The sequence below is a fragment of the Setaria viridis genome, chromosome 4, assembly GCF_005286985.2.
Source record: "Setaria viridis chromosome 4, Setaria_viridis_v4.0, whole genome shotgun sequence".
NCBI lineage: Eukaryota > Viridiplantae > Streptophyta > Magnoliopsida > Poales > Poaceae > Setaria > Setaria viridis.
Genome location: NC_048266.2, coordinates 789,380 through 812,163, shown reverse-complemented (window position 1 = coordinate 812,163; position 22,784 = coordinate 789,380). Strand labels below are relative to the sequence as shown.

Here is a 22,784-nt window from a genome sequence, read left to right as displayed (position 1 = left end):
GTAGGAAGGGACAGGGGTATTGGTGCCTTTTCACCATATTACGAAGGGTTTTCCTATTTTCTTTATTTCGTTTATTTATTTCGGATGGAACTGACAGAGTTACGAATGGAGGTAAGCAGAGGATTCGTTTCCATGAAGTAGGGGTAAAAACACAAAGTGAAGAAAAATAGGGGTAAAATCATAATTGAGGTTTGAAATAGGGGTAAGAACACAGTACTCAAAAAAAGTTTCACATAGAGCTTAGTATGGTTGTTTTTCTTCTAGTACCAGTCACCGAGGAATGCATCGTCCGGTTACAATCCGATCAGATCTCCAGCCGCTCAGTAGGCGATCGTCGTATCGTCTCTAGTCTCTACAGTGTCGACTGTCGAGGCCAGCCGCTGCGTGCTGATTGGACTGGACCAAATCTGCTGCGCTGCGCCTGCGTCTGATCTGGCAGCGGGGAGAGCGACACACCCAAGTTGCTTCCATCATCAATTCATCATCAGGCAGGCTATCTCTCCTCCTCCTCCTTTTTTTAGAGCTCATCTCTTCTTCTGAAATCTGAGCTGTGAGGTGGGTGGGTGTGATGGAGACAGACGAGAGAGAAGGGGCTCGGACAGCCCAGCGGCCTAGCAAGGTGGTTGGGCCAAATGCGTTGATTATATGGACCGGGCCCATCTGTTGGTGTCTACTACTAGTGATGGGCCGTGGAGGTGGTGTGGTCTTTGAGTTTCACGATGCAGCAGCTACCTGCTTTTATGGAGACTGCTGGTCTTGTGGTGGAGAAACGGAACATGCTTCACACAGGACTGCATAATCAGAGACCGTGGCAGCTAAATTGTTTTCTTTTTTTGGTGTGGTAATTAATTTCCCAATATGAACTCGGTTTCTGTTTCAGGCTCTTGCTGGATTCATGAGGCAAATCATGCATGAATCAGTATCCTTGGACCCATCTCAAATGGTGGTTACATCTGGTGCAACTCCTGCAATGGAAATACACTGAGTTTCTGTATTGCTGATCCAGGAAATGCATTTCTTGTCCCATCACCTTACTACCCAGGGTAATGTTTGCTCACTCTCTATTCCTACCCAGGGTGGTTACATCTTGCTGGGTTTCGAGTTGGAGTGATATATTCCTGCAATGAAAGCATTGTCACAGCTGCTGCTAAAATTGCTCGATTCTCGTCAGTGTCAACGCCAACACAACGCTTGCTTGTTTCCATGCTTTCAGACAAAAAGTTCATTTCAGAATACCTAAAGGTTAACAGAGACAGGCTCCAGAAAATGTACCATTTGTTCGTCAGTGCTTTGAAACAAGTGGGGGTTGAATGCTTCAAGAGCAGTGGAGGGTTCTACTGCTGGGCAGACATGAGCAAGTACATCCGGTCTTACAGCGAGAAAGGAGAACCCAAGCTCTGGGACAGGCTGTTGGAGGAGGCAAAGGTCAATGTCACTCCAGGTTCATCTTGCCATTGCATTGAGCCTGGATGGTTCAGGTGTTGTTTCACAGCATTGAGTGAGGAGGACATTCCTGTCTTGGTGGAAAGGCTCAGGAGGGTTACATGTTTCTATTGGCCAACTGTCTGCTGTTTCTGATGAGCAATGATGCTGCAGCACTCTGGTGATTCAGATGACAAATTGCCCATCTGGTGGTAAGGTTGAGGCGCCGAGCCAATCCTTTCGTCCGGATCGGCTCTTGTTTGTTTTTTTCCTTTTTCCTTTTCTTTTGGTTCTTTGGTTACATAAGTTAGTGTTCAGGTTCGGGTTTTGTAAAGCAATGGTTCCTGCATGTGCCAGGGTTTTGGACGCTGTTTATACGTTGTGACTGAAAACGATTTATTTTTTGGGGGGGTTCATGAGCAGAACAATTCAGTCAATGGAGGGGTGGGGAAATAATGAGAAGAATTCTGCGTTGCAATCTTTAATTGTTTTCAATTTCAAAAAGAAATCTTTACTTGTTTCTTGGAAGGAAACATCAAACATCTACTGAACTTGTGGAGGTTGACCAAAATGCCTCAGGCAACTCAATATGCCATTTCGAGCTTAGTAATTGGGGAAGAAATCAAAGAAAAGGCCTTGTTGAGATGAAGAAATGAGACATCAACAAAATAAAACGAAAAATTATTCTCATAATATCATCCTCGAAATTTGATGTATGTGTTGACAGAGGTTCCAACTCTAGCTATGGGCTACAGTCTCTAAACTTCCACAAAAATTCTGGTAATCATGTATAGTAAATAAGGTATTTAACGTGGACAACAACTCAGCGCAAAAGAATTGGCGAATGCTCCTTCGGCTGAGAAAGTGTTGGATATATAAGCACTTTTAGTTTTAACTTAATCCAGAAATAAATCATGAATATGATGAACAAGCAGCAGATTAAACTTGACATGTCTACGCAAGATCTAGACAAGTCTATCATTGCAAATAGAATCAGACATTCTACCATACTATCCAGTGCTATCAGACTGCAACAGATCATAATAGCTAGTACGGAAGACATAATGTGAGTTAAGAGAACGTACGTTTCTTTCTTGATGAAAACCGGTTCCTGGACGACTACCGGATACAGCAGGCGACGACGATCAGCAGCCTGACGTTGTTCGCGACGACGAGTGAGGCCCGAGCGACGAAGAGGTAGACGAGCCGTGGTGAAAGAGTCGACGAAGAAGTTGACGAAGCGGAGGAAGCGATCGAGCAGTCGCGCAGAGCGCTTCCCAAAAACCTTATTCGCCCTCTCCCGGTGCAGGATCGCTGAAGACGACAGTTCCGGAGACCTACTCTCCCAATCGCCGGTGCACGCCGACAATCGGGATGGAGTAGACTACGGTGGCGGCGCAGCAGCGAGAGGAGGCAAAACCCCTAGCTCGAATAGATCTGTTTCTGGTAGAGGCCGATAGGTCGCATATATAGGAGAGCCCACGATTATCACGTCGCGATCGTGATCTAAACCGGTTAGGATTCCATATATCTCGCTGACTTAATGACCAAGTAACCAAAAAAATAAAACGGCAAAAGGAAGCCGCGCCCCCGCAAGGCGAGGGGCCGGATTTCGGCGAGGCGAGGCGAGCGAGCGCGCGCGTGTGGAGCTCTCCTTCCCTCCCCACACACATAGCTTGGAGGAGTGGAGACAACTTCCATATTTAAGTTGGCCATCCCTCCCCTCCACTAGCAATGTGGGACTAAAGACTTTGCACTCCACCTCTTGCCCACATGGGCCTTTGAGATTTGTTTGAAATTCTGAAATTGCTTATGGGCTAGGCCCATTATTTCAACAATCCCCCACCAGATCTCAAATGCCCATCAGAGATTTTGCCTGTTTCTCACTGCTGTTTATATACTAGTGTTTCGGCGAGGACTGTTAAGTTGAACTCTCACCTAGAGCTTCAAGCTACATTCATCCACAACTTGAACAATGGACAAAGCCTTGAATTGCAAGTTTTGTGCGGACAAGTTTCACTCAAAGTCGGGACTAGTACCTGGCTGCCTGTAGCCTACCCCGCGGGTGGGGCATATAGGTCGTACCCCCCTGGTCTCTTCATGAGCTTAATAGAGATTACCCAAGTCTCACAGACTGCGACCTTACAACAGTCGGGCTCATATAGGTATATTTTTCCAAGATGTTCTGCAGGGCAACATCTTTGCTAATTAAAGCCAACAAAATATATTAAGGCAGTAGCCAGCCTGCCATGCAGTGGTTTGAGAGTGTTGCATCATTTCTCGAGTGGGTTAGTAGGATACTCTCATGCTATCCCATGGCTTGTTCTTCCCAGATCCTACTTCACGGGATCTCCGATCACATAGGTTGGGTTACCACCATGGTGTAGCTCATATGGGTCTCATACCCATCTCCTTTGATGCATTGTCTATCACATTACGTGACAGCCCCTTAGTGAACTGATCTGCCAAGTTCTTATCAGTTGAGATGTAATACACTGATATTACTCCGGAGTTTCTCATTTTCCTGGCAGATTTCAGACGTCTCTTAACGTGTCCTGATAACTTCATATTGTCCTTAGAATTGTTTACTTTGACAATCACCGTTTGATTGTCACAATTCATAAGTATTGCCGGCATAGGTTTCTCGACAATAGGCAAGTCCATCAAGAGTTCACGTAGCCAATCAGCCTCAACTGTGGCTGTATCTAATGCTGCAAGTTCTGCTTCCATGGTAGACCTCGTTAAGATAGTCTGTTTGGATGACCTCCATGAAACAGCACCACCACCAAGAGTGAAGACGTATCCACTTGTGGCATACAGCTCATCAGCATCAGATATCCAATTTGAATCACTATGGCCTTCCAGCACCGCAGGATACCCGGAGTAGTGAATTCCGTAATCCATAGTACCAACTAAATAGCGCATGACTCGCTCAAGCGCACGCCAATGATCATCTCTCGGATTAGAGGTAAACCGGCTCAGTTTGCAAACAGCATATGAGATGTCAGGCCTAGTAGCACTGGCTAAATACATAAGTGATCCAATAATCTGAGAGTATCTTAATTGGTCTCTACCAATTCTCTTGTTTTTTCGAAGTATCAAGCTCGGATCATAAGGTGTGGGAGAAGGCTTACTGTCCTTAAAGCCAAACCGGCTCAAGACCTTTTCCACATAATGAGATTGCGTGAGAGTAATCCCATTCTCTCCTTTGATCAACTTGATATTCAGAATTACATCAGCCTCTCCCAGATCTTTCATGTCAAAATTTTGGCACAGAAATAACTTGACCTCTTTGATCACGTCAAGATTTGTACCAAATATCAGTATGTCATCGACATACAAACACAATATAACTCCCTCACCCCCACCATGGCGGTAGTACACACATCTATCAGCCTCATTGACAGAAAAGCCTGCTGATATGAGTGTAGTATCAAATTTCTCATGCCACTGCTTAGGTGCTTGTTTCAGGCCATACAAAGATTTCAGCAACTTACACACCTTGTTCTCTTGACCCTTTATTACAAATCCATCAGGCTGATTCATATAAATTTCCTCATCCAACTCTCCATTAAGGAAAGTTGTCTTAACATCCATCTGATGGACGAGAAGACCATGTGAGGCAGCAAGGGAAAGTAATACTCGAATACTAGTCAATCTCGCAACAGGTGAGTAAGTGTCGAAGAAATCTTCGCCTTCTTTCTGGGTATAACCCTTAGCCACAAGTCGAGCCTTGTACTTATCAATAGTACCATCAGGCCTAAGCTTCTTCTTGAACACCCACTTGCAACCCACAGGTTTACAACCATACGGTCGATCAACAACCTCCCAAGTTCCATTAGAAAGAATAGAGTCCATCTCACTATGGATAGCTTCTTTCCAATCATCTGCATCTGGAGATGCAAATGCCTCTGAAATGGTCTTAGGAGTATTATCTACGAGATAGACAGTGAAATCATCACCAAAGGACTTTGCAGTTCTTTGTCTCTTGCTCCACTTAGGAGCTTCACTGTTAACCTCCTCATGAGCTGGCTCAAGTGTTTGTTCAGCATGATCAGGAAGCACAATAGGTTCAGGAGTTGTCTCAGCAATCATATCAAAAGATAGTCTAGACATACTATGCAATTGTTTCATAGGAAATATATTCTCAAAGAAAGTAACATCACGAGACTCCATCAAGGTATTAACATGAACATCAGGCACCTCTGATTTAACCACTAAAAATCTATAGGCTATGCTATGATGAGCATATCCCAAAAAGACACAATCCACAGTTTTAGGTCCCAACTTACGTTTCTTGTTGATTGGCACACTAACTTTGGCCAAGCAACCCCAAGTGCGTAAGTATGAAAGTGATGGTTTTCTTCCAATCCATTCTTCATAGGGAGTTTTCTCCTTATTCTTCATGGGTACTTTATTCAGGACATGACATGAAGTCAATACAGCCTCCCCCCACCATGCCTTAGATAATCCACTGGTGTCTAACATGGCGTTCACCAAGTCAGTCAAAGTGCGATTCTTTCTTTCGGCAACCCCGTTTGATTGGGGCGAATAGGGAGGCGTCCTCTCATGTACAATACCATGTTCTTCACAGAACAAGTCGAAATCATTAGAGAAATACTCGCCACCACGATCAGACCTAATTCTCTTGATCTTTTTCTCAAGCTGATTCTCAACTTCAGCCTTATAGATTTTAAAGTAGTTAAGAGCCTCATCTTTCGTTTTCAATAAATATACATAGCAATATCTAGACGCATCATCTATCAAAGTCATGAAATATCTTTTTCCACCTTTGGTCAACACACCATTCATCTCGCATATATCAGAATGAATGAGTTCAAGTGGTGCCAAGTGTCTCTCCTCGGCTACCTTGTGAGGTTTTCGAGATTGTTTAGATTGCACACAACTATGGCACTTAGACCCTTTGACAATGGAAAAATTCGGAATTAAACACAGGCTGGAAAGTCAAGACATAGAACCAAAATTCAGATGACATAAACGTGAATGCCAAACACTAGCATCACTCTCATTAATACCATCACAAATATAGTTCACTGACTTATTGCAATAATCTGTAAGGGAAAAGCGGAACAAGCCTCCGCACTCATAGCCTTTACCAATAAATTGTCCACTCTTAGACACGACAATTTTATTAGACTCAAGCACTACCTTAAAGCCATCCCTACACAAAAGGGAGCCACTAACTAGATTCTTCCTGATAGAAGGGACATGCTGCACGTTCTTCGGTTGCACGATCTTTCCCGAAGTAAACTTCAGATCTACCGTACCAACACCATGAACAGAAGCATGTGACCCATTCCCCATTAGGACGGAGGAATCCCGAGCGACCTGGTAAGATGAAAACAAGGAGGCATCAGCACACACATGAACATTAGCACCAGTATCAAGCCACCAAGTATTGCTAGAATGAAACACTGAAAAAACAGAAGGTAAATTACCATACCCACTATTTCCATCTCCAGCGCTGGTCACCATGCTTACAGACTTCTGCTGTGGAGGTTTTCTTCCTTTGCGGTTTGGGCACTTCTTTGCCCAATGGTCAGTAGAACCGCACACGAAGCATCCCTCGTTCTACTTGTTCTTCTTCTTCTTGAAGGTAGTGGACTGCTTAGGCTTATTGTTCTTGCCCTTGCCCTTACCACCATTGCCATTGTGATGTGATTGGTGCACCATATTGGCACTGGTCTGACCCTCAACAGCTTTAGATCGTCCATCTTTAGCCCGAGCTTTCTCCTCAACATCAAGAGACGCAATCAAGTCTGAAACAGAAATTTTTGTCCTCTTGTGTTTGAGAGAAGTGGTGAAATCCCTCCAGGATGGAGGTAACTTGGCAATAATGCCCCCAGCCACAAACTTGTCGGACACGACAATCTTTAGCAGATCGAGTTCCTTCACCATGCACTGTAATTCATGAGCCTGAGCGACTACAGATTTTCCGTCAACCATCTTGTAGTCATGATACTGCTCAATGATGTACAGTTCAGTGCCAGTATCTGAGCCACCGTAGTTGGCAGTCAGATCATCCCACAACTCCTTTGCGACCGTGTGATGAAGATACACATCCTGCAGATGTTCTGCAAGTGCACCAATCACAGCGCCCAAGAAGATTGTGTTGGCTTCCGAATATTCTTTCTCCTTTTCAGGAGCGAGAACCCCTTCCGGTTTGCCATTGGACACCCAGAACACCTTCATGGCAGTAAGCCATAGCGTGGCTTTCACCTGCCACCTCTTGAAGTGCACGCCAGCAAACGGTGCTGGCCTCAGTGCATCAAGAAATCCAGCCATAAAACTAAAGTGCCTACAATAAGGTTTTTGGATTGTTGGATATATAAGCACTTTTAGTTTTAACTTAATCCAGAAATAAATCATGAATATGATGAACAAGCAGCAGATTAAACTCGACATGTCTACGCAAGATCTAGACAAGTCTATTATTGCAAATAGAATCAGACATTCTACCATACTATCCAGTGCTATCAGACTGCAACAGATCATAATAGCTAGTACGGAAGACATAATGTGAGTTAAGAGAACGTACGTTTCTTTCTTGATGAAAACCGGTTCCTGGACGACTACCGGATACAGCAGGCGACGACGATCAGCAGCCTGACGTTGTTCGCGACGACGAGTGAGGCCCGAGCGACGAAGAGGTAGACGAGCCGTGGTGAAAGAGTCGACGAAGAAGTTGACGAAGCGGAGGAAGCGATCGAGCAGTCGCGCAGAGCGCTTCCCAAAAACCTTATTCGCCCTCTCCCGGTGCAGGATCGCTGAAGACGACAGTTCCGGAGACCTACTCTCCCAATCGCCGGTGCACGCCGACAATCGGGATGGAGTAGACTACGGTGGCGGCGCAGCAGCGAGAGGAGGCAAAACCCCTAGCTCGAATAGATCTGTTTCTGGTAGAGGTCGATAGGTCGCATATATAGGAGAGCCCACGATTATCACGTCGCGATCGTGATCTAAACCGGTTAGGATTCCATATATCTCGCTGACTTAATGACCAAGTAACCAAAAAAATAAAACGGCAAAAGGAAGCCGCGCCCCCGCAAGGCGAGGGGCCGGATTTCGGTGAACCATTCACGCAGGTGCCGCGCGCCCGCGCCCTTCGCCCCGCCCGGCCCGGCCCGGCCCGGCGACGCGCGCCCTTCGCCCGGCCCGGCGAGGCGTGGCGAGGCGAGCGAGCGCGCGCGTGTGGAGCTCTCCTTCCCTCCCCACACACATAGCTTGGAGGAGTGGAGACAACTTCCATATTTAACTTGGCCATCCCTCCCCTCCACTAGCAATGTGGGACTAAAGACTTTGCACTCCACCTCTTGCCCACATGGACCTTTGAGATTTGTTTGAAATTCTGAAATTGCTTATGGGCTAGGCCCATTATTTCAACAGAAAGTACATATACATAAAGTAAATGAATCACAGCACACTGCTAAGTGCTAACTTACAACACAAATACGCAACCATGTGAAAACAAGATTCACCCAAATCAACATCAAATCTGACGAATCAGCAATCATCACAAACGTATCACTCCAGCAGAAGTGCTAGCAGTGCGCTTCAGACCATAATGTTTTGATCCCTCAAACAGGTAAATCCTGTGCAGGGGCACCATTGTTACCTCGCGCACCGTCGGTCGTAGAGGGGCGCTCCAGAATGCCGGCGTGTGTGAGCAGTGCCCAGAGATGGGTCATGAACTCCCCACTGGCGGCAAGCGTCTCAGTGTGGATCTCGACATTGCTTGATGGCGCGAGGAAGAGGATGAACTCGGCCCAGAAGTCAGCCAACACCTTCCACCTCTGCTCCTCCGGAACCACGCCCCTGAGCTCCCTCCCGAGCCTGGCCCCCAGCTCCAGGATTGTGCAGCTGCTGTTGCTCGGCAAGACCGCCATCACCAGCTTCTCACACCGGCTGCTTATACTGTCACAACCGGTGATGCTTTTCCGAGCTTCCACGACCACGGCGTCGAAGATGCGCTGGGTATCATAGCGATGGCCGGGTAGCATGTCTGGAACAAAAGCCACCAGGTAGGCGCAGTAGTCCGATAGCGTCTTGGCGACACGGTGGTCGCCGGTTGGAGGAACCGGGTGACCATCCATGGCGATGGTCGTCCCGATGTGCCATACAAGAATCTTATGTATATGTGTGGACAGGGTGCAGGCCCATGAGAACTGGCTTCCCAGCTGATTTTTGGCTAGAGCCGATTGCCCATCTTGTAACTGCCTATTGCTCTCTTTGAACCCAGAAAGGACGCGCTCGATGAGTTCATCTGTCAACTTGATCTTTTCCCCAGCCTTCTGTCCTTCTCTTGTTGCGTCGACCAAACCCAGTGACAGAAGCGATAGCACATTTCTCGGGTGGTAGTCGAAGTTGAGTAACAGGGAGTGCTGCCCAAGCGCTCTCTGCCACGATTTTTTTTCTTCCCGTTTTACATTAGGAGTTTCATCGAAACTTGACGGTCGTTTTTGGGAATGGAGATCTAACACCGTGACCCACCTAGTGTGTCGTATGGTGCGAGTTACTACAAAAAACAATGCTGACACAATGGTAAGCAGCACAATGGTTACCCAACGAGTAACATCGATTCCATGAACTCTCTGTTCCAAACTACTGCGATGGTAGTGCATGCTGCGAAATGCTCCTGAGATTGAAACAGCGGTTAATACGACAAGATTCGCTGTCAAGACCTTAAACCAAGAATACCGTGTGTCGAACCTTGTATAGAGAAAATCATATAGGAATGACAACTCCATCTCTATAACTCCAAAAGCACGAACATAGTTACCTTGTCCAGAGATGAGCCCATGAAGCACGAAATCTTTTGTCTTGGCGAGGCCAGCTTCACCAATCTGGTATCCGCACAACCTCCGCTTCAACAATTTAAACAGTGAGAAGGAGAGCGCAATGTCCTTTAGTGTTTCCTTATCTTCCTGGTTGAAAGCGCTCTGACTCTCAATCCATCGCCACACGGAATCAATGGTGGTGAATTTTCTCTTTGTGGCCTCTGTAAATTCAACTCTATATTCAGGTGCGGTGGGAAGCAGGGAAGCTACTTTTTCTTCACCGTGGAAAATGTACTTGTACCCTTCCATGGTTCTAGGGTTAGGGTTCAAGCCCAGAGGTATTTGCTCATGCTCAATCATCATGTAATCAGCGACTGCTTTAGACAGCTTCAGTAAACCTCCTTTTTTGCTCGCGTTACTTGAACTCTGATAGTTTCTATACGTAAAAATGACGCTCTGAATCCAGAATATCCAGATGTTTGCAGTGTAGGTTCTGCTGTGACCTTTGCAATTCACAATCAGCCATAGCACAAGGATGATCTGTATCAAGTGCTGCACAAGCATCCTCTTCCTCTGCTCAATGTCATGTATGCTGTAAACTGAGAGGGAATCGACACTCACTTGGATGAAGAGGAGGATGGTGCCCCACAGGACGAAAGTCTGGTCACGGAAGGCACCATCCTGCAGCAATCCGATGGTGTAGGGGCCCAGCACGGTGAAGAGCGTGTACACCGCCCACACGAAGAAGCGGAAGAACCCCTGGCTATACCGCCGCCGGCGTGAGCCAAAAAGCTCGAGGAGGATCCAGATCAAGGCGCTGAAGAGGACGAGGACTTCCACGCGCACCAGCCGGCCTTGAGTGCTGCCCCAGCTCTGGGTAAAGGTTGTGGTGGAACTCTTAATATCCATGGCTTCTCCGATGTCTGCGGGTACTCCAATATCTCCGATGGTCACGGCGGCGGCGGCGGCGGCGAGGTGTTTGAAGGCGGTGGCAGGAGAAGCGTCGGAGGAAGAAGGGGGCGGAAGGAGGAGGACCAGCAGTAGGCACTGGCGCGACGCAGGAGAATGCATGGTTCCATCCCCAACGGATCCAAGTAGCTGGCCCCGAGGCAGGCAAGGTCAACCCCCAACCCCAACGGGCGAACCGAGGGGCGCGTCCGTAATTCCCCCCGGCCTCCATTCGCTGGCTCCTGCCTCGGAAGGCGCGCGCAGGAATCCGATGCGCGCGGGCAGCAGGCGCTTGTCGGCTTCTCTTCCATTCCGTGGCGCTGCCCTACTACTCTACTCTACTCTACTCTACACGAGGGAGGGTCTACGAGCTGTAGTATCCCACTGCTCGCACGCGTCGAGATCCGGGTACTCCATCCATCGAGGTTCACACAGGCCGTGTCCCACGCATCCATCCATCGGCTTGCCCAAATTTCGCTCGGATTCAAACTTTCGAAATGACTTAAGGCCGTCCGCACTAAAAATTCATGTCACATCAAATATTTGCAGGCTAATTAAAAAGATTTGCCCAACCCTACCTACATCAGTGAAGCTGGAACCGAGGAAGACAATGTTCAACACACATGAGAAAAAATGAAGGTATGGGACGGCCCAGTTCACCACGAAAAGCGAATTCGATCCTTTAGTAGTCTTCTTTGTTCGAAAAATGCGCAGTGGAAAGGGATGAATATGAGCTAGTTATAAAACTAATTATACAGATGGAGGCTAATTCACGAGACGAATCTATTAAGCCTAATTAATCCATCATTAGCACATGTTTTTATAGCATCACATTGTCAAATCATGGACTAATTAGGCTTAATAGATTCATCTCGTAAATTAGTCTCCATCTGTGCAATTAGTTTTGTAATTAATCTATGTTTAATACTTCTAATTAGTATCTAAACATTCGATGTGATAGGAAGTTTAGGAGGGATTAAAGAATCAAACACCCCCTTAACCTGGAAGGAAGAGCACCACACCAACTACAGTTAGATCCTGGTTCCGTAGGACTACTTTAGTACTCTTTTAGTCTCTAAACTGCTAAACATAGGAACTATAAAAGGAGGACTAAAAGGTTTAGTCTTCTCATCCTTCACGTGATTAAAGTAGACTAAAATTCAGGAGGACACCCTAGCCCTCATTTATTGTCCATTCCCACCCATCCTGAACCCTTCCCTCGCTCGCTCCCCTCCCTGCCGCTACTGCCCCCTCTCTTACCCACGCCGGCGCCACCGTCCCCGCTCCTCCCCACCACCGCCCTCGCTCCTCCTTAGCGGAAGTTGAGGCGTGCCGCGTCGCCGCGGAGGCGGAAGGCCGCCTTGTCGTAGGCGAGCGCAACATCCTCGGCGAAAGCCGAAGGTGCCGAGCCACAGCCGCATCTGGTTCATGGGTAGGCGGATCTCCGCCACCCACTTGCCCCAGTGCCGCTGCCGCACACCGTGGTCTATCAAATTAGACTTTGACCATTCATTTATCTTATCTTATATTATTTATGGTTATAAAATTATATTCGCTATAGAGTACATTTGATTGCAAATCCAATCTTGTCAAATTTACAGTACAGAAATAAAAAATTGTTGACTAAATTATTGGTCAAAGATACTCCCTCCATCTATGTTTATAAGGCACACCATGACTTGGTACAGTCTTCCAAATAGCAATTTGACCATTCATTTATCTTATATCATAATACTTAATACTTATGGTTATAAACTTATAATCACGGTAGAGTATATTTGATTACGAATCAAATCATATAAAGTTTATATTATAAAAATAAACTAATAATTAAATTATTGATCAAAGATTGCAAAGTTCGAATCTTAATATGCGTGTGCGCTTTATAAATAAAAACGGAGGGAGTAGTAAACTTTGAATCTTAATATATATGCGTGTATGCCTTACAAATAGAAATGGAGGGAGTATGAAGTACTCATCACATAGTACAGTGATGAGTACGTAAGTTTAAACCAATATCAGATCATCAGTTCATTTTACAGTGGGAAGGTATGAAGTAAGTTAATGGAGAACCTGTAGAAATCACGAGATGGAGTTGGCCGGAACAGCACGGAACTCGTGCACGACGCCGTCGATCTCGATGACGCTGCAACCGGGGTCCTTGTTCACATTGCTCTTCCTCATCTGCTTCCTCACTCGCACTGACCTGCCGTGTCGTCCCCTGGACGCGTAGATGTTCGACATGAGAACGTAGTCCCCGGAGTCGCCGCCGTCGTTCATGCGCCGCATCACCCGCTCGGCTCGCTCGACGTCGCCGCGCGCCCGGCACGCCGCGAGGAGGGAGCCCCGGACGAGCGCGTCGGGCGGCACGGGCATCGCCGCGACGAGCGCCTCCGCCTCGTCCAGCCTCCCAGCGCGGCCGAGCATGTCGACGGCGCAGCCGTAGTGCTCGATGCCGGGCGTCACGCCGTAGCACCGCGCCATGTCGCTCAGGTACCGGACGCCGTCGTCGACGCGGCCGGCGTGGCAGCACGCGGAGAGGACGCCGAGGAGCGCCACGCCGTTCGGGCGCACGCCGGCTCGCCGCATGGCCGCGAACAGCGCCAGGGCCTCCTCGGCGCGGCCGTGCGTCGCGAGCCCCATGATCATGGACGCGTACGTGTACACGTCGCGCCGCTCCATGGCGTCGAAAACCGCCATGGCCTGGTCCACCGCGCCGCACTTGGCGTACATGTCGAGCAGGGCGTTGCCGACGATGCCGTCGGCGGCCTCGCAGCGGCCCAGCTGCCTGCCCATGTACGAGTGCACCCACCGGCCGGTGTCGAGCGCGCCGAGATGAGCGCACGCACCGAGGATGGCGACGAGCGTCGCGTCGTCCGGGCGCACCCCCGCGCGCTGCATCTCCCGGAACAGAGCCAGCGCCTCGCGGTGCTCGCCGGCGCGGGCGAGCGCCGAGATCATCGTGTTCCACGACACGACGGTCTTGCCCGCCGGCATCGCCCTGAACCACCGGCGCGCCGCCGCCACGTCGCCGCACTTGGCGTACATGTCCACCAGCGCGTTCCACGCGACGACGTCGAGCGCGACCTCCGCGGCCGCGACGCGGCGGTGCGCCTCCCTGGCGAGTGCGATGTCCTTCGCCTCCGCGCAGGCCGCGAACCCCGCGGCGGCGGCCACAGCGTCGACGGCCACGCCGCAGTCATCGCCGCCCACCATGTCGAGGAACAGCGCCACGGCCTCGTCGGTGAACCCCAGGCGAGCGTGGCCGGTAACCATGGCCGTCCAGGAAACCACGTCCCGGCCGTCGGGGAACCCGTGGAACAGGGCCCCCGCGGCGGCGCGGTCGCCGCGGGCGAGGTAGAGCGCGATGAGGCCGTTCCGGACCGTGCGCTCGCAGTCCAGCCCCAGCTTGGCGGCGTGGGCGTGCACCGCCGCCGCCTCGTTGGCCGCGGCAGCGGCGGGGGACGCGGACAGCGCCTTGATGAGCGCCCGGAGGCCGCGGGCGTCGGTCGGGGCGCCTTGCCGGAGCGATACCGACACTGGCGACACAGCATCGGCCCTGGGATTTCCATGCCGGCGATGGTAAGTTGGAGTCGCGTGTTTGCTGCTGTGCGGGAGATGGAGTGGCTGCTGCGCCATGGGCATGTGAGTGAGCGGCACACTGGCAAGTGGCAATGCGCCGTGGTCTCTGGTCGGAGTTTTGGATAAGCAACGAGAGGCTTACGTAGGTGTTACTTTTCATTAGATTTTTAGGGTCTCATCCTTTGCTTCATCAAGAAAGTCGTTGTAGTATAGTGGTGAGTATTCCCGCCTGTCACGCGGGTGACCCGGGTTCGATCCCCGGCAACGGCGATTAATGTTTTCCTTTTTTGTCCCTGCCTGAAGTTATTGGGCCGACCGATGCTCATGCCAGGCCCGTGGAACCAACAGCAAGTTGTCAAGCCCAGGGGGTTGTTAGCTCGAGGCCCATCCAGAGCCCACGACAACGACGCTCACCGTGATCGCTTGGTTGCTTCTAGACGCTTCCACAACGGTCGAGGGTGCGCTCAGGATCAACCGCATCCGATGGCTGGCGCTCGTCCTGCCCATCCAGCCACACCTTCGCCATCTGCACCCCAGGAATTGTCGGATTTTGCATTAAGTGTCTATTCGAATCTTGTTAATCCATCACGCTCTGAGGTTTTTCTCCTCAGCAACGATTTAACTATTGCAATCCCGTTATAGGTCGCAATGCGGTGCCATGTATTTTACATCTAGCTTGTATGGTGATTATAACAAAACACATTCTACTCTCTGTCCCAAATTATATCTTTGTCCCAAATTATAGGTCGTTTTGACTTTTCTAAATATATAGATATTATTATGCATCTAGACATATGGTATATCTAAATGCATAACAAAATATATGAATATAAAAAAGTCAAAACGACCTATAATTTGGGACAGAGAAAGTACTTTGTAATTTTATCACTATGCGTTTTACTTTTTCATACAAGTGATCCTCATTAGTCATGATACGAGTAATATGAGTTTGTTACATCTTGTCACTAGCGGAGATCTCTAGTGTTCTATATGCACTTTCTGCAAAACTAGATCTTTAATTTTTTTTCTGTCCATGTATTGTTCTAGGGCCATTTGGATTCTCAAATAAGCAAGGCTCACCAGCGAGAATCTACAAAAGAAGATTTAATGTTTAGTTGAAAAGCAAGCAGCCTCGACAAAATCCTTGCTTCCAACGGCGTACCATTTTGGCTAACTCAAGGTGAGGCTTGCTCTTGGTGGCAAGGCAAGGTAAACCTTGTCCACGAACCGTCCACTAGTTCAAATTTTTTTTATCGAATGATTCTTTTTAATTAACGTATGCACACAAGTCAAGATTCAAACTCTTCAAACTTTGACCGAACACTTGCCTTAAGAAATTTGTAGATTATACTATAGATGCAAATTTGATATTGTTGGATTTATATTAAAAGCACTTCCAAACTATGTTAATGCTATAAACATCATAATATATGATATATCAACGATAAAAGTGTGGTGTTGGAGGTGGTATTGGGTCAACTCGTGTCTTAGGTATTGCGGGGGAGGGAGTACACATGCTGAAAAGGTAATATAAGGTGTCACACTAAGATATGATTTTCATATTTGCCATGATATTCTATCCAACAATCAAATTTTCTTGGAAAAATAACAATTAGAATTTTCGCAGAACTTTAACAAGTCTAAAAGTCATACTTTTCTAAATCAGTGGCTAGTTAGCTGGAGCAGAATCTTTCGATGGCTGTGGATACAATCAAACATACGTCAAAACTAGCTAAATGTTTTCGGTGAATGAAAAGAAGTGTACGATAATGGTGCTTTAACAAATTGCCATAATCCCAGGGGTGTATGCGCGAACGGGTAGCCTTCCTGCTAAACCCTCGCGTGTATTTAACACCTCATCCCTTCCCCTCTGCCCCGCCCCCAAACCCCTTCTCACACACGCAGCAGCAGCGACCCAACCCAACCCCCCCGAGGCCGCCACCAGCCTTATCCTCTCCGCCTCCGCCATCCTCCGGCTCCAATCCGCGAGGTGAATCCCTAACCCGAGCTCCTGCGCTCCTTCCCCGCCCCGGATTCGAGGTTCCTCCGCGCTCTCCCCCCCGGTTCGGCGGCGCGTTCTAGCTGCCAATTCGAGCCGTGGGTTCGAGGATTGGGCCGAGCTGGTTTGCGTGTGCCGCGTTTGGCTCCGATTCCGCGGGTGGTTTGGGAGCGAGATGGGTACAGTTCGTCCGCGTAGGTTGATGGCGCGTGGGTTCGGGATTGTTTCGTGGGCGCTTTTCGCCATGTAGAGCTAGTAGTAGTTTCGCCCGAATGCTGTGGGCGGTTGGGCCTAATGAATCTCGCAGGGTTTTGTGGTTGAGGTGTAGTTAGCTCAGTAGAATTGCCACATTAGTCTTATCTAATTTCTAAAGCAGGGTACTTAAAGGTCCCTTGGTTCATGCCCTGACTGTTTGTAGGGTGGGTTGGGATACATATTTCATCTGCCTGCCACTGCATGCCAAAAGGTGGGGCCTTGCTATCTGTCGGTAGCACGCTTTTGCTTTCCATTGCCATTGCCTTCGTCGGGTTTATGATATCCTTCAGCTAGCCAAAACCAGATGTACATGCTTTGTGCAATTGCCACTTGGGTAGTGGAAAATGCCAGAAATGCTATGTTTGTTAGTGATTATTGAGTCCTTAGAAGCTGCCAAAATTGTAGGACTGGGTGAATAGCAATGGTTCCACATTCGGTGCCACTGGGCGATGTGCATATGTGATATGTGTGGGTCCTTTTCGTTTGAAACTAGATAAGGTATATCTGCAGCAATGGTTAATCCACCATGAAAATTGGTTTTGATTACCCTTTGGTATTGGTACCTCGATACATGTTGTAAGGGTGATGTTTTATGTTATCCAGTCAAAATATGATTCTGTTAGTTTCTGTTTGAGAGCTGTTAAGATTATAGATTATGTGTCCGCTCCAATTGTTTTGGCATGCTAATCTAGTTCCTTGTGCACAGGCAGATATGGCTTCCACATTCGGTGCCACTTCTACGGTTGGCCTTATGGCTGCTCCAACCGGTAAGAATGTGCGCCTTCAGAGGAGGGCTAACTTCAGAGTAAAAGCAGCTAAGGAGCTGTACTTCAACAAGGATGGCTCCGCTATCAAGAAGCTCCAGGTGAGGTTCACCGTTCTTGGACATTCTATGTTTTTAATGATGATGTACTGTTGTGTCTTAACCAGACATTGATAAGTTTTTTCTATGTTCCAGACTGGAGTTAATAAGCTTGCAGACCTAGTTGGAGTTACACTGGGACCAAAGGGAAGGAATGTGGTTTTGGAGAGCAAGTATGGGTCTCCTAAGATTGTTAACGATGGTGTTACAGTTGCAAGAGAGGTACAGTGCAAATGTTATCATTTCAAAGAATTAGAGAGATCAGCATTCTACTTAGAATTTGCTTGTATATATATTTTTTCCATTCTCATGACACCTAAACTTTAAAAGAGAACACAAGCATAAACTTGTTAGCTGTTGTCTATACCATATTGATGGTGCACCCTTTGTTTTGTTATCCTAAAGAGCATTGCAAATAATTGAATTTCGCTAATGAACCAGTCTGTTCTGAAGGCTTTTGGATTGTCATGCAATTTGTGGCATAGCTTTCAAGTCCATGCAGAGTTTTATAGTAATTGTTGTTGTACTGCAGGTTGAGCTGGAGGATCCAGTTGAAAACATTGGAGCTAAATTAGTCAGGCAAGCTGCAGCTAAGACCAATGATCTAGCTGGAGATGGGACAACTACTTCCGTGGTCCTTGCTCAGGGGCTGATTGCTGAGGGTGTTAAGGTATGCCGTTAGCTGGGAATTTTGCTACCTGTACAATTGAACGATGAATCGCTTGTAAGCTAAATACTCTCTTGTACAGGTTGTGGCAGCTGGTGCTAATCCTGTTCAGATTACCCGTGGTATCGAGAAAACAGCAAAAGCACTAGTTGATGAACTACGGAAGCTGTCAAAGGAGGTTGAAGATAGTGAGCTTGCAGATGTTGCCGCAGTCAGTGCCGGCAACAACTATGAAATTGGTAACATGATAGCAGAGGCTATGAGCAAGGTTGGTCGCAAGGGTGTGGTTACCCTTGAAGAGGGGAGGAGTTCTGAGAACTTTCTGTATGTTGTGGAGGGAATGCAATTTGAGCGTGGTTACATCTCTCCTTACTTTGTAACTGACAGTGAGAAAATGACCGCTGAGTATGAGAACTGCAAGGTAGTATGGAATCTGAGCTATCAATTTGATTTTTTTGCTGTTCATTGTATGACTTTCAGATTATTGATGCTACTATATTTTCTTGTTCAGCTGCTTTTGGTGGACAAAAAGATCACCAACGCAAGGGACCTTATCAATGTTTTGGAGGAAGCCATCAGAGGTGCATACCCAATCCTGATAATTGCTGAGGATATCGAGCAGGAGGCTCTTGCTACCCTTGTTGTTAACAAGCTTAGAGGATCATTGAAGATTGCTGCTATCAAAGCACCTGGTTTTGGAGAGCGCAAGACCCAGTACTTGGATGATATTGCCATCCTTACCGGAGGTCAGCTGAACTTCTATTCTGGAGCATCCTTATGCTCATGTATGCTTCTTATTTATAAGCATTCTTCGTTTCTGCAGCAACTGTAATCAGAGATGAAGTTGGGCTCTCACTTGACAAGGCGGACAAATCAGTCCTTGGAACAGCTGCAAAGGTCGTGCTTACCAAAGAGTCTACAACAATTGTTGGTGACGGCACCACCCAGGAAGAAGTTACTAAGAGGGTTGCACAAATAAAAAATCTCATTGAGGTCTGACCTTTTCCTGTCTTGTTCAGTTGACTTAGTATTACTGTTCACGCGAAAGTCTGAAGCAATGTTTTTATCGACCTAATTTCAGGTAGCAGAACAGGAATATGAAAAGGAAAAGCTCAATGAGAGGATAGCAAAGCTTGCTGGTGGTGTTGCTGTCATTCAGGTATAGTGAAAGTACATGGATCGTGCATTTCATCGATTCAATGTTACAAGGATGGTAGGTAACTGTAATTCATGTTTGGTGTTGCTCAACAGGTGGGAGCACAAACAGAAACTGAACTAAAGGAGAAGAAGTTGAGAGTTGAGGATGCCCTAAATGCAACTAAGGTAAGTCTGTCGGAGTAATTAATATTTTGTGCTGCCAGATTCTTATTTGCTTCACAAGGAACGAGAATTCTGCATTGTAGTACTTCCTGAAGCATTCTACATTTTCTGCTGAATTTTCTTCTGGTCACATGTGACTAAAATGGTTTCTTCCTCTCCACAGGCTGCCGTTGAGGAAGGTATTGTTGTTGGTGGAGGGTGCACTCTCTTGCGGCTTGCTGCTAAAGTTGATGCCATCAAGGACACACTGGAGAATGATGAGCAGAAGGTGAGAACGAAATCAGTAATGAGTTCATTCATTTCAAAGAGGAGGCTACAGTGCAGAAACGTCTTAGACTTGCACCATTGAGCAATCCAAAGTGATGCGCTGAACTGTCAATATTTGTAGGTTGGAGCTGAAATAGTGAGGAGGGCCCTGAGCTACCCACTCAAATTGATTGCTAAAAACGCCGGTGTTAATGGCAGCGTTGTCACTGAGAAGGTATGGGTCGCTCACTCAAGTTATTGTGTGTTCTGCATTTCATGGTGTGGATCTGACATTCTGAATCTCATGGAAATGTTTTTATGCGCCAGGTTCTTTCTAATGAGAACTTCAAGTATGGTTACAATGCTGCTACCGGACAGTACGAGGACTTGATGGCTGCTGGTATCATTGACCCCACTAAGGTTTGTAGCCCAGTTGCTTTCCTATCCTTTTGCTTGAATGCTGGTTAGTTGATCTTGCAGCTTCAGACATTCAATGCTTGTACCCTGCTGTTGAGTTATATTGAGTTCATTATAGTTTCTGATGTAGAGACTAGATCTAGGTGAAATGGCTAAGCCGACGAGTTATATTGAGTTCATTAGTTTCTGATGTAGAGACTAGATCTAGGCGTGAAATGGCTAAGCCAACCTAATTTAAGTAGCTCAGTTCTTTAGTTGAGCCTCAAGTAAAAATAGATATAAAAAGAACTTCGGGAACTGCCCAAAGCTAAAGCAACAGTAATAGCCAGTAGAAATGAATATTTCAGTCCTTGCACGTGGTTGACAGTATGATTATTACATAACTTTTTTTTCCAGCTTTCTTTCCTAACTTTTTCCCCGAGCCAAACATCTCAAAACTATGATGAACTGTGTAGGTGGTGAGATGCTGCTTGGAGCACGCTGCGTCGGTGGCCAAGACCTTCCTCACATCGGACGTCGTGGTCGTCGAGATCAAGGAGCCTGAGGCAGCTCCCCTCACTAACCCGATGGACAACTCTGGTACATGACCGTGCTCTGTATTTCTTTTTCTTTTTTTTTATGGAACGATGATGCTTTGCATTTCATGGTCACAAACGGTTTGCACCTCAGAGATGTTTTGCTAACTGTTGCTACTTTTTGCCACGACCAGGCTACGGATACTGATGAGTGATGGCCAAGCCACGGTTGCCCCTGGGAAGAAGGTGTTCCACCGTATTTTTTGGTAGGCGAGTCTTCAGAGGTCGGTTGAGGTAGATTTGAGATAAAAAAAAAAAGAGGTGAAATTGTTGTACCACCGAAAGGCTGAATAAGCTGAGGAACTGTAGTCCAAATTTGCGATGCGATGTAACTGGAACCGAACAGCAGTCGAGTTAAGCAAAAAATTGCTGAAAGATTTTGAAACTGATGATAGCGTTGGTTCCAGCTATTGTCCATCGTGGCCGCGCTCTCGTTCTATAAGCTAAGAACTTGTGATGTTAAGCATCACCAGCTCTTGGTGGTGATGGAACAACGAAACAAACACAACGAAACCCAAAATGACACTGCGCTGATGCGCATTCGAACGGCCGCCTTCTTCCAGTGAGGAGCACCAAAGAGACGGCCGTTCCGTCCCCCGCGCCTAGAACCCTAGCCCGGCCCTGCCTCATCGCGCGCGGCGGCGCAGGCACAGGTACCCCTCCCTATCTAGCTGACCCCCCGATGCTTGTGCGTGAATTTCCGTTCCGTCCCCCAGTTGATCGGACTCGCGCAGCTTGGTCTATCGCGTGTATTCCGGGGAGTTTTTTCAGGGGATTTTGGGGGATTCCAAGCATCGTCTCCGATCGGGGGTGAGGCTCCTGGGGTTTGCACTGGTGTGGTTACCGGACGCATCGCCGCTGTGTAGTGCCGCCGCGATTGTGTTCGATTCGGCGATGCCTGCTGCAGATCTCGGGCGCGACCGTTACGATTGGTGTACCCTTCTGCGGTGTCCACTTGGTCGGCTTCGTAGTCCTCGTATTGGAGAAGCAGCTGGATTGTCCAGTCCTCCTCTAGTTTGATGGTTGGCTGGTCGGTCAGCAACAGCAAGTAACTTGGGGGCTCATCTCTGCTTTCTGGCCTTGCTTGCTACTCATTTGAGGATAACTTAGGTCCTCTAATTGCTTGAACGGTGTAGTTTGGGCCATCCTGAGCCATGTACTCTGTTGCTGTTTACGTGCTGTACGGCTGTATCCATGAGCTGGTGCAAGTGTACTTCTCAACATGATTTGGTTGTGGATTATCCATCATATCATTGTGTGTTATTTTCTGATTGACCGTGACGTTGTGTTCTCCCTGGGATCGCTGAAATATTGACTATTGAGATAAGTGGTTCGTATGTTCCCGAGTGTGAAGCAGTCCTTTCTTCTGCTGCTACTGTTGATCAGCCGAGTACAGTTTCCTGACTTCTCTTTCTGCGTGTGCTGTTGAACCAGCAGTGGTGTTAACTGATATTATCTGCAGCAGTCCAACAGTTATGGCTTCAACCTTTGGGCCGGGCCATTCCGCAAACGTGCAGTCTTACTCATTCACTGCTGCAAATGAATAGCATTTCAACACGGAATGTGTTGGCTGTCAACAAGCTGCAAGTGAGTTATCCACCTCATCTTTCTCATAATGGCATACTAAATTCGTCAGAGTGACTAGCAATTTCGTATGTTCTGTGTGTCATATCCTTTCTTCAACTCTGGCTGT

General features: G+C 47.6%; 3 protein-coding genes, 1 non-coding gene and 1 pseudogene across 6 annotated transcripts; 3 read left to right on the top strand and 2 right to left on the bottom strand.

Annotated features, from left to right (window-relative positions):
- The first annotated feature begins 862 nt into the window (after positions 1–862).
- Positions 863–2,095, top strand: LOC140222473 (1-aminocyclopropane-1-carboxylate synthase 6-like; annotated as a pseudogene).
- Positions 2,096–6,412: 4,317 nt separating this feature from the next.
- LOC117854251 (pentatricopeptide repeat-containing protein At5g48910) lies at positions 6,413–14,844 on the bottom strand. Its single transcript, XM_034736550.2, has 2 exons — positions 13,242–14,844; positions 6,413–6,771 (listed from the first exon to the last, which is right to left on the bottom strand). The coding sequence occupies exon 1, from the start codon at positions 14,811–14,813 to the stop codon at positions 13,251–13,253; it is 1,563 nt and encodes a 520-aa protein (XP_034592441.1). The 5' UTR covers positions 14,814–14,844; the 3' UTR covers positions 6,413–6,771; positions 13,242–13,250.
- LOC140222472 (uncharacterized) lies at positions 9,021–11,291 on the bottom strand. The gene is made up of 3 exons (XM_072293131.1): positions 10,223–11,291; positions 10,005–10,078; positions 9,021–9,839 (listed from the first exon to the last, which is right to left on the bottom strand). Exons 1-3 carry the CDS (start codon positions 11,289–11,291, stop codon positions 9,021–9,023), a joined length of 1,962 nt encoding a protein of 653 aa, XP_072149232.1.
- Positions 14,845–14,948: 104 nt separating the features above from the next.
- Positions 14,949–15,020, top strand: TRNAD-GUC (transfer RNA aspartic acid (anticodon GUC)). Its single transcript has one exon. It is a non-coding gene; the product is annotated as a tRNA-Asp (tRNA).
- Positions 15,021–16,624: 1,604 nt separating this feature from the next.
- Positions 16,625–21,480, top strand: LOC117852692 (ruBisCO large subunit-binding protein subunit beta, chloroplastic). 3 transcript variants are annotated; one of them, XM_034734897.2, is made up of 14 exons: positions 16,625–16,740; positions 17,711–17,869; positions 17,963–18,088; positions 18,399–18,536; positions 18,616–18,954; positions 19,045–19,279; positions 19,357–19,526; positions 19,615–19,692; positions 19,785–19,856; positions 20,017–20,121; positions 20,242–20,334; positions 20,427–20,519; positions 20,972–21,095; positions 21,226–21,480. In XM_034734897.2, exons 2-14 carry the CDS (start codon positions 17,717–17,719, stop codon positions 21,237–21,239), a joined length of 1,740 nt encoding a protein of 579 aa, XP_034590788.1. In that variant the 5' UTR covers positions 16,625–16,740; positions 17,711–17,716; the 3' UTR covers positions 21,240–21,480. The 3 variants fall into 3 exon arrangements, with proteins under 3 accessions (XP_034590788.1, XP_034590789.1, XP_034590787.2); XM_034734898.2 differs by having other exon boundaries at positions 16,631–16,740; positions 17,715–17,869; XM_034734896.2 differs by lacking the exon at positions 16,625–16,740.
- The last annotated feature ends 1,304 nt before the right edge of the window (positions 21,481–22,784 follow it).

Bases quoted from the DNA above. Each gene is read 5' to 3' on its own strand.
- LOC140222472 (XM_072293131.1), bottom strand. From the start codon at position 11,291: ATGCATTCTCCTGCGTCGCGCCAGTGCCTACTGCTGGTCCTCCTCCTT. The intron at 10,079-10,222 runs GTAACTATGTTC...TTTCAATCTCAG, and splicing joins TGGGCTCATCTCTGGACAAG to GAGCATTTCGCAGCATGCAC. The intron at 9,840-10,004 runs GTAACCATTGTG...AAATCGTGGCAG, and splicing joins GAATCGATGTTACTCGTTGG to AGAGCGCTTGGGCAGCACTC.
- LOC117854251 (XM_034736550.2), bottom strand. From the start codon at position 14,813: ATGCCCATGGCGCAGCAGCCACTCCATCTCCCGCACAGCAGCAAACAC.
- LOC117852692 (XM_034734897.2), top strand. From the start codon at position 17,717: ATGGCTTCCACATTCGGTGCCACTTCTACGGTTGGCCTTATGGCTGCT. The intron at 19,527-19,614 runs GTCTGACCTTTT...ACCTAATTTCAG, and splicing joins AAATAAAAAATCTCATTGAG to GTAGCAGAACAGGAATATGA. The intron at 20,335-20,426 runs GTATGGGTCGCT...TTTATGCGCCAG, and splicing joins GCAGCGTTGTCACTGAGAAG to GTTCTTTCTAATGAGAACTT.